The sequence below is a fragment of the Protopterus annectens genome, chromosome 12.part0 (genome assembly GCF_019279795.1).
Source record: "Protopterus annectens isolate FY-2018-M chromosome 12.part0, PAN1.0, whole genome shotgun sequence".
Classification (NCBI taxonomy): Eukaryota; Metazoa; Chordata; order Ceratodontiformes; family Protopteridae; genus Protopterus; species Protopterus annectens.
In genome coordinates, this window is record NC_056746.1 from 1181179997 (window position 1) to 1181194957 (window position 14961).

Genomic DNA, 14961 nt, shown 5'->3' on the forward strand with positions numbered 1-14961 from the left:
GGCTCAGGGGCCTTAAAGGAGACCACACTAGTTTTTAGAAGTGTGAAATCGGCTTTTGAGAAGTTTTTCACTGTGGTCTTTTTGTTTCAGGTGGGGCGGGATGAGGACCTCCAGCGAGATTAGTTTATGATCTGATCTCACCAGTGAGGGGTATACTTCGGTGTTGAACATTTTGATCCCATGTTCGTGATGATGAGATCAAGTATGTTTTCACCTCTTGTGGGGATGGTGACTAGTTGTTCCATGGCATTTGAGTTTATGAACTCCAGGAATCTTTGGGTTAGAGTGTTCGGGCTTGAGTAGTGTTCCCAGTCTATATTAGGGTAGTTGAAGTCACCTAGTATGATGGTGTTTGGAGATACATTTATCCCTCCAATGTTTTCAGGAAGGCCATGTGAGGTTCCTGAGTTTGAGAGGGTGGCCTGTAACATGCTACAAATTGCAGAGCAGTCTTGCCTATGGTTAATTGCACCTGGATGGTCTCCGATGCATCGTGCGTTGCCACCAACCTTGAGGTGTGGGTGTCCTTTATGAATATGGACACCCCCCCTCCTTTCTTGGTGTTGTCCGGATTTTGGGGCCGGACGCATGATATGAGGTGAAACCTGTTAGTGCTGGGGTGCTCTCAGGAGCCTTGAACCAGGTTTCTGTCACAGCACAGACATCGATGTTCTCCATATTGAGAAGGGCCTTGAGTGCGTGCATCTTGAGATTGAGACTTCTGGCATTGAGCAGCATTACCCTTAGTTTTTTCCTTTTTGGTGTTCTAGGGTGGTAGGTTTAGAATTTGAGCCTTGCCTAAAAGGCACTATGGGGTGGCAAGAGCCTTTGCCAATATCCGAAGCCCAGGGTGACAGGTGCAAGCCGTCCCTGAAGCAGCGTGGCTTGTCCAGCATGTCATCCCAGGCAGACAGACATTGATCCCCTTTGAATGACACCAGAATTTAAGCCAATTATTAAAGCTGATCATCTTATCACTGTATTGTGGCATCATTCTAGGTGAAGGTAGGATACTGCTCAAGGTCAGGGTCATACCTGCCTGGGCTACATAATCAGAGAGCTCCTCGACGTCCCTTTCATGTAGTCCAAGGAGGTACGCTTCAGGTCGCTGACACCAGCGTGGACAATGACTGAGTCATTGTACCTGCTGTTGAGAGACCTGAGTGCTTGCGTTATGTGGCGGATTCTAGCGCCCGACAGGCAGCTTACCGTGACCTTCTCCTTACTCAGTCTGGTGAGCGGGACGTCAGTGTGTCTGACTATGGAATCACCAATGACAAGTGTGTCTGGCATTTTGTTTGGCCTTAAGGGCTGTGACTGTTTGACACTCTGACTGTGTGGTCTATGTGTTGCATGTGTTGGGTCGTGAGGTGGTAGTTGTTTGGGTGTCTGCTTTGGTGGCCTCTGTTGTTTTGGTAAATTTTTGATCAGAGCCTCCGAGTATGTCTTTGTGTGAGTATGTGTATGATTTGAAGTTGTGATGGTACCATGTGTGACTGGGTATGTATTGTGTGTGGTTACCTTCTCCTCCTGTCTGGTCTTGCCAGTCCTATGTTGAGAGAGCTCAGCCTCCAGTTTGGCCGTATAGTTGCATCTCTCGCATGTATTTGTGTTTTGTGGGAGAAGGAGAGGATTGTCTGTGTACATGAGGCAATTGTAACATTGCCTCAATATTCCCAATTAAGCTCCAGAGACATCATTTGCATAAAAGTAAAGACAACATGTGGGACATCTCACAGAAATGCAAGAGAAATAATGAGTGAAAAGCCTGCATCAGATAACTTGTTAAATTAAACCTCTCAGCTGGTTCTGACTTTCAGGGATTTTCCTGAATTTACTTCAGAGCTTAGATCTGCCTTTGATGAAAACAATGATTTTATAAACAATGACAATTACCATCATTGTAAAATATCAGACATTACAGTCTTATTTTTTGAAAACATGATAATATGAGTCTGTTATCCTATCAATATTCTAAGTGGGTAATGTAATATTTTAAAAGTGTCCCTGATTTTGGCCATTTCTTTATTATTTCCTTTGAGCTTTTACTTTGGGAGCTATTCAAAAACATTATGCACCTTGAACCAAGGCTTGTGCACCATGGAATGGCTCCCTAAAGCCTTTTACAATTCACAATACACAGTACACTATAAATTATGATCCACAGTATGGTCTTGTTCCATTGTGCATCACTAACACTCTAAGCATCAAATGAACCTACTCCCCTGACCATAGTCAATTCACAAAGCCAGCACAATTGGAGTACCCGGTGGTCTTAACTATGTAACCTATGGGACAGAAGTGGCACACTGCAGAATGGTGTTGCACTCATCAACACAGCAATCCCTCTCCCCAACAAGTATGTTATTTATCACACAGTGCTGAACAATCTACCAGCACAGAAGAAAAAAACTCACAATGCCTCAGTTGCATGATGGGAAATCCTACTGGAGATAGAGTGTCCTATGGTGCAGGCAAATTTGTTACTTCAGACAAAACTCCCACCAATGACAGCATGCACAGCACTAAATACCTTCATTACCATAATATGGCAATGGATCCCAGTCTGCCATGATGGTAACAACTGACTATACATTTCTTATGAATCACAGTCAGTCAGGATGAAGGACCACAACAAACATAATTAAGGTGCCTTAGGTGTGCTCATTGCAGCATTGAACCAAAGTGAATTAACTAAATGATCTCAAAGTGATTATAGATACCATTGTCTTCAGTCATCTGTCCTCCATTCATTTTAAAATCTGACCCTGAAGTAAAGCATTGTTAAATATTTTGTCCCTCCATGACTGTTAACCATTGCTTCTTCCTTCTTCTGAATCATTCAGTTCTCTGTGACACCTAATAGGCAAAAGCATTCCCTTACATTCATTCCTCTCTTGCATTCTGATTGCAAAACAAAGAGGAAAAAAGCCCCTTGGGGGATGGGGGTGTCATCCAGGCAGCTATAGGGAGCAGTTAGGTATGGCCCAATCCCCACATCCCTGCTGCAACCATTACTCTCAGCCTTCTGCCTTCAAAATAAAGAACATTACCTCTCATAATGTGGAACAAATGGGCACAACTGAGAACACTTACTGACAGCTTTAACTTTAGCCACAAAACTGTTAAAGTATGTTTTAGCATCTTGTTGTAAAACCTAAAAAGTTTCTTTATTGCTGTGAGTATCAAAACTGCCTCTGTACGTATTGTTTTGTGTGTGTGTGTTTCATGTTTTTTTTTTTCATTCGGGAAAACTAATTTATAGACACCTAGACACCTTCACTCTGAGAGTGAGACTTGCTTATACTGTAACATACTATTCTGATGGCATTTTTATAGTTTGCACTAAATCTGATTCCTTTTCTTTCTTCCATAACGTAGATCTAGACATGTTTGCCTAGCAATTTTGTCCACAGTGAATTTTTAAATTAATAAATATTGTTTCTATTCTTTCTGAGCTCAACCAATAAAATGTTTGCTCTGCAGAAGTGCTTCACATAAGACAGGCTATGCCGGTTCCTAAATAGTTTTTATAGCTAAGAATACCTAATATTCTGGTACAATTACTAGCAACAGAAGAACATTCTCTATTTTGCGTTTTCTTTCTCTGTGAAGAAAGAAAGAAAATATTCAGACTGACCTTTGTACTGTAGTGCCTCTACCCCCAGCCAGTCCTTTGATGAGGAAACTGTAGCAGAAGGTACTGTTTTGTAGGGGTATTCTGTTCCTGAAACAATTTCACTCATCAGTGATGATGTATGAAATGAAGGGGGTGCATTACAAACAACACTGTGCCGTCATCCATTGAGACTGTGACTTGAGATCAGAGCACACAAAGTAAAGTACAGACTGACAGCTTTTTATGCTCTTTCTGCTAACCAATATATCTTGTTATCTATATCTAGGACATAATCCAAAACATAACTACTTTTTATTGTGATAGCCCTTCATGATGTTTGTTTTTTTAATCCATTTCCATTTTACCAAAACTACTGTACTTTAATGATTTATTTTGGAGACAGCTCCAAACCAGTGTCATTGAGGGCAGAAATAAGCAAACACTTTGAATGCTGTTGTTGACTGAGCAACACTGTATCATGAGAAGACCCTCCCAAATCAGGAAACAGCAAGGCCTTTTATGATTATGTTGCTGAGTTTTTCATAAAAATCACAAACTGACATAGACCAGGGCGATAATGACAACTATATGAATAATAAGTGTATCTGACACTGCTAAAAATAGATATGTTGAAACCATAATAATAAAAAAGTGCTGAATTATCAAAATGTTAAAAGGTGAAAATGTTGAAATCTATGTAAGTTTAACACAGAACAAGTGCTAATATGGAACCTGTAGAGTAACACATCCTATTTTCCACATTTATGTTGCTCTAAGTATTTGGATTTCAACATGCCCTCCTGCAGAACCCATGTTGACACTTGTTTTGAGTATATTGCTTACAGAGAGTTCAACATGTACTGTTTTCAACCGTTTGATATTTCAGTATCTTTCATTCAGTATTATAGTTTCAGTACATCCATTTTTAGTACAGTATCAGAAACCCAACACATTTGTTTCCGAATGTGAAAACATCATTTCTTCACCTTCTTATTTCAAAGCTAATAACAGCTGGTTTAAAATGTAATGTTCTTTATTCTAACAAGCTTAATGTTCAAAATAAGAATCAGTGCCACACCTTCAACATATATGCAAACGCTGTTATATTTTTTAAAACCAACTTCATCAATCCATTTAAAGGTCAGATCCCTTCTAGCCTCTCAGCTTGATCAACAGCTGTATTTCAAGTATCAAAAGTTATTATCGTGAGCGGATTATAGGTGCATATTAACTTTTTTCCATTTTACTGTTGTCTTCACGATAATTGTCTTGTGACATTTTCACTTTCATACGGCTTAATGGCATGATGTTAGACCATACCTCTCAACCTCTTAAAGCAAGAAATTTGGACAATGCTTGACATAATGGGGGGATAAAGGCCAACAAATATGGATGGATTTTAAATACTGCTTTTATAAACTTAGAAAGTTGCTAGAATAACAGGATTTGTATTAGCATGTATTTTCTGAAGGATATGAAGCCTGAAACTCATATTTATGTCGTTATTCAGTAACTTCAATCCTTGGATTATCCTAGTGACTTGTCGGAAAACCACAAATTTTATGAGGAAACAGACCAAAAATATGAGGCAAAATCTAGATATTCTGTGAAAATCTGGACAGTAGAGTGTATGTCTTACACCATGGACTGCCTATGAAATGACTCTCTCCCCAATAGTTGCACAGCTCCAGGTCTTGGTCCTTTATTAGTTTTATTTTAACATTCCCTTCTGAATCCATTTCTGGTAGTACTTGAAATCTTTCTATTCCTGTCATCTCATTTCCACCCAGCCTCACACGTTTGCAATTAAACAACTTTGTCCACATTTCCCTGGCTCCTCTCTATGAGAAATATCAGTATTCGTGGACCTCTTGCATAGCCTAATGGTATAAAGGTCTGGTTTGTAGAAGTTACCAATAAGAACAAATTAGTAGCACTATAACCAAACAAATGCCCAGAAACTAAATACCTTTCGCACAGCATATACTTTTCTGAAAAGTCCATCCAGCTAATGGTCTGTACCCTACAGATTTAATCTACCATAAGGCTCAGCATAACTTTGTAACAGATATACAACTAATGCTGTGGGAGACACAGTCATCCAGCAGCACATTAGCTTACATAAGTGGGGGGAGGGGGGTTGGAGGCCATACTCCCTGATACAGAAGTACAGGGACAAATCCCTGCATTCAATGAAATTTAGCAGAATCCACCTGGTTTCACTTGGAAATAAAAAAAAATTTTATCAAGTGACTAACCTGCCAACCATTTTGTATTTCCCCCTCTCACACTTCACTTACTTGTTTTTATTTTTTATCTACCTTTATCCTTGATGGCTGTCCCTGCAGATGCAGATTTTTTTAACAAAGCAACTTGTATAAACCAGTGCTGATCTAACACTCAAGTCACACTAATCATCTTCCAGTATACTCTAGGATTATAAAAATGATGTAATTTACTTTACTGTCTTGAGTGACTTTTGGTCGTCTCCTTTTTCAATTCATCTCAACTGAGAACTCAATTTAAACAATTAAATAATGTGAAGGAAGACATTTTCTACCACCCTTGTAAACACTTGTTTAACCTCACTGTTGCCAATAAAAAAATTAAATTAAATGTCAAAATTGCTCATGGGCTATACACTATTTTTTTTTTTTGTGTGTGTGTGTGTGTGTGTGTGTGTGTGTGTGTGTGTGTGTGTGTGTGTGTGTGTGTGTGTGTGTGTGTGTAAGAGGCCTGTAACTCTCCTAAGATAAATAATTGTACACTAAAATTCACACTTCCATAATTTTCCATCATTTAAATCAACGGACTTTGCTCCTTTGCGTTTACTGTAAGTCATAGGAAGAACTGATTGTAAGATGAGGTGGGGGAGGGGATTCAGGTTATGATTCATGCACAGCTAAATGATAGCAGCAGGTCCAAGCTTGGAAAAGCATAAAGGGAAGGATTTAATCCATTGCATATCAAGTTAGGACTATTGCCCATTAAGTACCACATTACTTCTCTTATTATACTATTCCTATCCTTGGTCGTGCATATTTGTTAAGTGCATCCCACTGAAAAAATAATGTACTATCTTGAAGGATAATAGGGGGCAAACCCTCCAGAGAACCCAGCAACTAATATATTTACAAACAAAGCCACAAAAATGTGCATAAAGACCAGTGAAATATTCTTAAAATGTTGGGACAGTGATGTCTCCATGTACCAGGTCCATCTAGCAGTCTTGCTTATTTGCTTTTCCAAGGTCACTCCTTTTACTTACGCCAAGAATATCAGTGATCCTGAAGGTGGGTGTTTTTTTTCTTAAGAGTATCGTTTCATCTACATAAACTCATCACTGGTTGCACTAACTGACTTAGGAACTAACTAATATAATATGCTGATAAATACATAAAAAAACTAAGCATATGAGATTTGGGAGACGTAAATTGAAAGGCGAATATTTAATACAGCACACAGTGATTGAAATTGTAGACTCATTTAAGGACCTGGGTAAACGGGGAGATCCAGCTATGAGTTTTTTTCTAATCATATCAACCAAATTGTTAATGATAGTTATAGAACTATAGGTTGTATAAAAAGATTTATAAAGTCTAGAAAATCAAAATTGATGAAGTCATTGTTTGTTAGTTACTTTAAACCCAAACTTGAGTATGGAATAACATTATGAAAACCTCCGAAGAAAACAAGCATGAGTAAACTGGAAAGAGTACAGTGAAAATATACCAAGGGCATCCATGGATGTGAAAATTTAAGTTATTATGAAGGACTAAAATATCTGAATTTTATGGTGCCTCTTACAGATATCTAAGAGGGGATCTTATTCAATTATATAGGGCATTAACAGACAACTGTAAATGTTTGGGGTTATCAAAAAGTACTAGAGAATTATCAGACAACCTATGTAGAAGATTCTATAGGAATGAGAAGTGTTCTAATTCGTTCTCAGAGACTAGCTGATGCACGGAACAGACTACCAAATTACATTAAAGCAAGTACTAGTTTAGATATTTTTAAGAACAGCCTGGGCACTTATTATGGGAACAAGTGTTTTGGTATATTGGCAAGCTAAAAAGGCATTAATGCCCTTGCTTGAAATATTTGTATATATGTATGTAAGTAACTGCTCTTCCGCCTGCCATGGCTAATAGCATAATTACTATCCAAACTAACCACCACCCAAAAATATTATCAACCCTAATATAGATTTTATGACAAGGACAATGGAAGTATTTGTATTCCCTGACAAAATAATAAGGTTAATTAGGAGGATATATGAGGAAAAGGAGAAGAAAACTGAAGTGGGGGGGGTCCCCTCTGATAAGTTCTGTTTGAACAGAGGAACCAGACAGAGGTATCCTCTTTCTCCTTTGTTATTTGCATTACATTTAGAACCATTGGCAAAGAAAATAAGGGGTCTATATTAGATAATCAAACTTTTAAAAGTTTGACTGTTATATGGTCGACACCATATGATCGAACTTTTAAAAGTTTGAACATCTAATAAAAAACAATAAACTACACAAATATCCTACCTGAATGTTTTAAGCTTTTTAAATATACCAACTCCAAGATCGCACTACAGTGCAGAAAAAGGAAATCTTCCCATTCTTCGCTGTACGGAGATCTCCGTTAAAATGTTCGAACTTTCAAAAATTCGATTATATGGTGTCGACCATACGACAGTCAAACTTTTGAAAGTTTGATCATCTAATATAGACCCAAAAATAATGAACTCAGAAATTCAAGGATATAATTGGCATGGTAATCAAAAAAGTTGGCTTTATTTGCAAATGATATTATTTTGCACCTAATTAAACTAGAAAAGGGAATTTAAGTATTGTGGAACATTCAAGTCTTTTTGGGGTATAAAATTAATGAAGATAAAGCAAAGGCAATAGCTGTAAACTATGTACCTACACACACATTGGTTCAGCAATACCCATATTTAGGGGAACATGATAAAATGAAGTACTTAGGAGTATGGGTTAAAAATAATTATGTTATGGCAGTTAAGGATATGTGGGAAGAGACTAAACAAAAGATAATACAAAAACCAAGAAACTGGAAACTATGTTTTATGTATATGGATAGCAAGATGCAAGCAGTGAAGATGCTTTTAGTCCCTTTAGTTTTATACACAGGCCAGGCATATTTTATCAACCAGAGAATATGTGAATAGCAATTAATAAAGAGTTGAAAGATTTTATCTGGGTGGTGAAGAGGGCAAGAGTCAAGTGGGTAAGTTGATACTTCCAACAGAATAAGGTTGTTTGGCATTACTTGATTTGAAGGAGTATTACAGAGCTGCACAGTTAAGGCTCCTATACATAGCACAAGCAGAAAGCTATAATTCAAAGTAGAAAGAGATGATGATGAAGTAGGGGGAAGCTCAAGATATAAGGAAAGGTTGGAATTTTGGATGCAGAACTAAGGAAATTAACATTAACACACAGAATATCACAATCATAAAGCAACAGAAAGTATTCTAAGAAGTAAGCCAACACAGGAATGGAGAAAGGAGATTCTACCAGTAGGGATAGCTGCAATTAGGGGTACAGACAAGAGGCAAGAGGGTGCTGGAATTTACTGGAGGAAACTGGCAAAGGAACCAAAGTATTGAGAGCGAATAATCAGAGAGAAAAATGTAACAGAATGAGAAATGGCCAATAATTCATTTGGACTGCTGGCTAAAGATTGCCAACCCTATCAAAAACTGATATTAGAGTATAGGCAAAGATAAATAAATGGGTCCTAATTGAAAGATCAGCACAAGCAGAGTTTTTTAGTGGAATCTAGAATATAAATTACTGTTAAAAAAGGGATTATTAGTAGGGCATATAAAATATTGCATGATAACTATAGGAATGAGTCAGAGGGGGTTAGAAAAAATTGGGAAGATACATTGGATAAGCAATTCAGAAGAAACAATGGGAGGATATATATATGGCTCCCAAATATGCAGCAGAGTCTAGAAGATGTAGAATATTTGCCTGGAATTGTTTGCTTAGGTATTTTTATACCCCAAGGAGACTGCAAAGATTTTTTTCTTATTTTTTTTAGGTAGATTACAAATGTTGGTGGTGTTATGTAGAAGAAAGAGATAATTGGGAACATATTTTTGGGAGTTCAATGAGTTGACAGACTTTAAAACATCCCTGCGGACTATTCTGTCAGAAATACTGGGTGAGAAAATTGGTGTAACTGAGGAAATTTTTTTTGAGCTGTGATACAGAATCGGAATTGCCTAGACATTGTAAGGACTTGCTGAGTTTAATTCTGGTGGTTGCCAAAAAGCAATTGCTACAAAATGGAAACCAGACTCTAAATCAAACATACTAAAATTAGTGAATAAAGTAATACTGAAAAAAGAACTGGAAGTTCAATGTTTAGACAAGGGTAGGGGTAAATTAAGTAGAAAAAAGTGGTAATTGTGGGTACATGCAGAATAATGTTTTGCAGGAAAATGAGATTTAGGGGGAGGTGGAGATTGGATGAGATGTGTAATGTTTGACTACAATGACTGTATAGAATATTATTTGTGCTGTATAATGTTTGCAACTGAAAATATGTCAATATGGTTTGTTTTCATTTATGTAAATGTATGATTGCCTATATCATATGTGATAATTAAATAAAGATGTTTCTTGTTTAAATAAAATAATCTGGAAATACATCAGTGCCAAAAATATTACTTTCTTACCTGGTTCACTTTCCATCTTTAATGGCTCCTTAGCACTAACAAACTGGTAGATAGAATTACACGTGCAGACTAATGTCTCTTCCTTCTTATCAGCAATCCATAATACAAGTCCAAGGTTCATAGCCTGCCTTATACACAGGAGAACTAGACAGCTGTCTATGGTCCTGTTTGGCTAGGAGAGCCCTTCTGCCATTTATTTATTTATATATTTATGTGTTTACTTTAAGTAAAGAAAGACAATCTTTACTTAAAAAAAAACAAATAAATAAACAGCCTGTGGCACCCCTATTCAAACTTGTGCTGCCTATGGGGGAGGTGCTGTGCACCCAGCTATTCAATTCACAGAGCTTTCTATACCTCTCAGCTGCCCTTGATTTTCTAGAATGCCCCTGATTTTGGCTCAAAGGTTTGCTCTGCCCCTCCTAATCCTTCCTAAATCTGGTGATTTTGAGAGAAACTGTGGTGAATTACATTTAATAAATAATGACAACAATTAGAGTTATATAATTCTTTATTTATATAATTCTTTTAATTCCTTAATTAAAATTAATTTTAAGTTTTTGTATCTGTTGTATAATTTTATCTCACTGTGGAGCTTTTCTCCCCGGGTATCTGCTGAAAATGAGCCACTAGCTCAGCCAGACAAACCAAGTCAACAAATGTAAAATAAAATAAAATAAATTTAGAACATGCATGTTACTTCACATTGTCTTATTGTGTCAGCCTCTTGAGTTAATAGTACTAGTATTTCAAATCCCTGATTATTTCTGGATTTGTCCCTTTCTCTGGAGTTAAGAGGTTGAGAGTTACGGAGCATTATGCTTATTGTTATCACACAATCTGTTTGTCTCATGGAACAGCAATAAATAGAAAACCCACAAATATTCAAGGGTAAGGACAAGTGCAACAGCAGCAAATAAGAGCATGAAGTAAGTTTTTTTTTAATCTTGGCAAACAGCCAAATATGGCCAGAGGATGGATTTGCAGGACAGAGTACATATCAACTGTCCCTGACTTTGCAGACTGTTCCTGGCTTTTGTAAAATTATGTGATTTTCTACTTAATAATTGAGGGATTTAGCCACTAAATAATGACAGACATTTGAGTTTCCGATTTAATATCCTTCAGAAAACTGCATGCTATGCAAAATGTTATGTTTTCAACTCTAAGTGTATGAGAGCAATATTTAAAATCTGTTCCTGTTTTGGTGCCTTTGTTCCTACCCTCAGTATTTTTTGCTTTGTCCCTGATTCTTGCTCTGTGAAATTGAGAGAGACATTTGAATAGATTACTATATGCCCCTTGATGACCCTTGTTTTATGACTTTATTTATTTGTTTTTATTTTATAAGAGTCAGATATTAGAGATGTACACAGAAAAACTAGTTATAATTACTAGAACCATCTGTGAATTGAATGACTGTTGTAATTTGCTCATCATTCTGGCTTTAGAGAATCTGTGTATGTGGATCAAAGTTGAAATACATTGCTTAGACATCATTTTTTATCACAATAAGATGTCTGAATTATACATATAAGTGGCTGCATCTGTTGAAATTGTACATAGAAGTGGCTACATCTGTTTGGGTAGCAGTAAGACCCTCTTGTCATTTGTTTTAGTTTAAACCATCACTGATCTGCCTTTGCAAGATCAGTATTTGCATGAAGTAAGGTGGAATACTTTATTATTGTGACATTATTTTTTTCCACAATCAGATATTTGAGATGTACACAGTCAGTAAAATGGCTGTAACTGATGGGTGCAAAGGCCATCTATGGATACAATGACTTACGTATGTCACCGCTTGATCACTGTTAAGCAACAGTCACTTATATGGAGAGGCTAGTGTGGTGTCACACAATGTATTGTATTTGCTGAAATTAGTTTAAAACCATAATTGCTATGGCTTATGATTGTGTCTGGTGAAGTTGTTATATATTTAATAGTATCTGGATGCCTATCATTTCTTTCACTTTCTAACACAAGTCTCTGCATTACACATAATAAGTGACTATCTCTGGTGGTCTGGCAGGAGCAGGATGTGTGTGAAGGTCGCTACTCATTGACACAATGGTGTATTGAGTAGTGTTGCCATCTCACAGCAAATTACTTTGGTTGAGGTCTTGTCAGTGGCTCCTTTTGTGTGGAGTCTGCATGCCCATCTTTAGGAAGGTCACGTTTTGGACTGTGCCTGGAAAACCATGTCATCAACACAGTGTAGGATGATGTGTCTGATTGACAAATAAAGGAAATTGTAATAACTCATTTAATGCAGTCTCATCGATCATTGGATTTTTATCTACTTTGATAATTTCTTTATTGGGTAAATGAGCTGGCTAGACCCTTTAAAGCCATGACCTAGGCTATAGGCAAGAGATAACTATACTGATCACTGGACAGATTAAAATAGGAATTGATAAACAGAGTTAGATATAACTTATCAAGTTTCACTGTACATTTGGGATTCTGTATGCAATTTAAATGCAATGTACATTTACACATTGTTAACTTTTATACAACTCAAAGCAATATATTTTTAAATAACAGTAGAGGTTTGAGTCATACCATGGTATATAAAATGCAGCATACTCAGAGATTAGGAGAAAGAATCCAAGTAGTTGCATGTGCTCCTTTTAGGTTATGGTAGTTTTAAAACAACTGCAAGGAGTGAAGGTGGTGAGAGGCTGTGAAAGAGAATGCCTAAAATCTAAAAGATCAGTGCTGTCCTACATGGTGGGACTTAATTCTGAGACAGATTTTTCAGTGCTATAAGTGTACCTGTAAGTGACTGCAGAGCAACCTGCCAAAAACTGCATTCCATACCTCTCAAGTGTACCTCATTATGAGGAATGTATCTCATTTGGGGTCTTAAAAATTTCATATTCCTCAAAGTTCCATATTGAAAGGGTCTGTCATAACTTTCAGTGTTAAGAATTTTTTTAACTGATATCCATGGTAAACAGAAATAAATCATATTAATTCATTAAATTATATTTTATATAAGTAAAACCATTATACTTTAACCATCATATGGCCTTCCTGGATGAAGTTGTTAGTAAGCCTTTAGTATGTGTTCCACATTTTGTCCATTTGTTCTACGTTATGAGCCCTGGTGATCCTCATTTTGGAGATGGAAGGTTGAAAGCTATGCTGCATTCTGAGGACTAAGAAACATTACTGGTCACATGTGCTTTATCCAAACATCTCTCTAGACCTGTCACATATAGAGGCAACAGCCCTACTTTCCAATCATGGGGTGCTTTGTCATGTGAGATGGCTCTGGTTATACATACAGTTTTCACGGAAAAAGATACGAATCTTAGACCAAGTTCATCATATCACTCAGAACCTGAATATTTGCTGTTGTGTATTTGAATACCTGGGATTTTCTGATAATTGAAAATGAAATGGAGATCGGTTAATTGAATCTTTTCAGGTATAGTGTACAGGTTCAGGTTGGAATCTTTGTAAATTAATATACACAAGTGATATTATCACTTATATTCACTGAACCAAAAAAAAAGGATCTTTAAATCAGACCTTTCTGAATTTGGTATCTCTGAAGGAAGGAGTCACTGGTAATGATAATAAGTGACTTCATTTTCTGATGAATATTTGTTTTTCAGTTTTTCATCTTTGGTAACTGATTTAATTTCATATCAAAAGGTCAAATGTTTAGCCTTTTGTCATTATAGAAATTATTGCTCTTCATTACTCTAGCTTTGAAGACATTCACAGCAATCAACTTCCTGAGGAAATTGCCACAATTCTGCAAGAGGATTATGGAAATGATCTGGAAGAACAGCTGAAGCTTCCCTTTTATGGCAAGTTTACTTTTCTCTCAATTTTCTCCAAAGTTTACATTACCTATTCATTTAGACAAGGAAATAAAACAAACAAATTAATTATAATTTTTTTTTTTATGTTTGTTCTCTGGCTTGAGTCAAGATCCAATGCAGGAGGCGTGTTAAGTTCTATGGCATTGTTTAGAATGAGAAAAAGAGAGCAGATATTTGGAAAAAAAAAAAGAGGGCAGATTGGTGCATTAAACACAACAGTTGATGACTTTTGTCTCATCCATTTGACAGCGTCTGCTGCCACTTTCGATTTCGATTTCTATTTCTACACTTTCGATTTCTATTTCTACACTTTCGATTTCTATTTCTACACACGTTCACAAGCTTTAATCAGCATCGACTACCTATACAGTACCACAAGTACTGATACAAGTTACATCACAGAACAAATACACACTCTTATAGAACTGCTTAAGTTTCTTAATTTCCTGCGCAAACTAAAGGATGATGAAGTCTGCTTATGTTCACTTGGATAATTTCACCAAGTAACTACGGAATTCATAAATATCAACAGCTTAGGTGGATGACTTAGTTTATATCTGCTGGTATTTTTTGGCAACATTTTACAGAGCAGGGCAAAGGAATAGATATTTCTTCTATACGACTGTCTCCACTAATCTGTTATGAATAATGCTGTTGTATAATATACATCAATATCACCTAAGGTTTGCAAAAAATCGCCATCTTCTTTCTCATCTCCAATCTTTTTGCTTGTGTATTTGTACATACAGTTTTCTGACTTGCTGAAGTAACTCAGTCTTTAACGGTTCCACCTT

General features: G+C 36.7%; 1 protein-coding gene across 1 annotated transcript in view; it reads left to right on the top strand.

Annotated features, from left to right (window-relative positions):
* Positions 1 to 14661, top strand: part of LOC122816266 (glucagon family neuropeptides-like) — a 74305-nt gene extending 59644 nt beyond the window's left edge. Inside the window, exons 6-7 of the mRNA XM_044089003.1 lie at positions 14049 to 14152; positions 14417 to 14661. Coding sequence (XP_043944938.1) covers positions 14049 to 14152; positions 14417 to 14661 — 349 coding nt within the window. The remainder of the gene's footprint in view (positions 1 to 14048; positions 14153 to 14416) is intronic.
* The last annotated feature ends 300 nt before the right edge of the window (positions 14662 to 14961 follow it).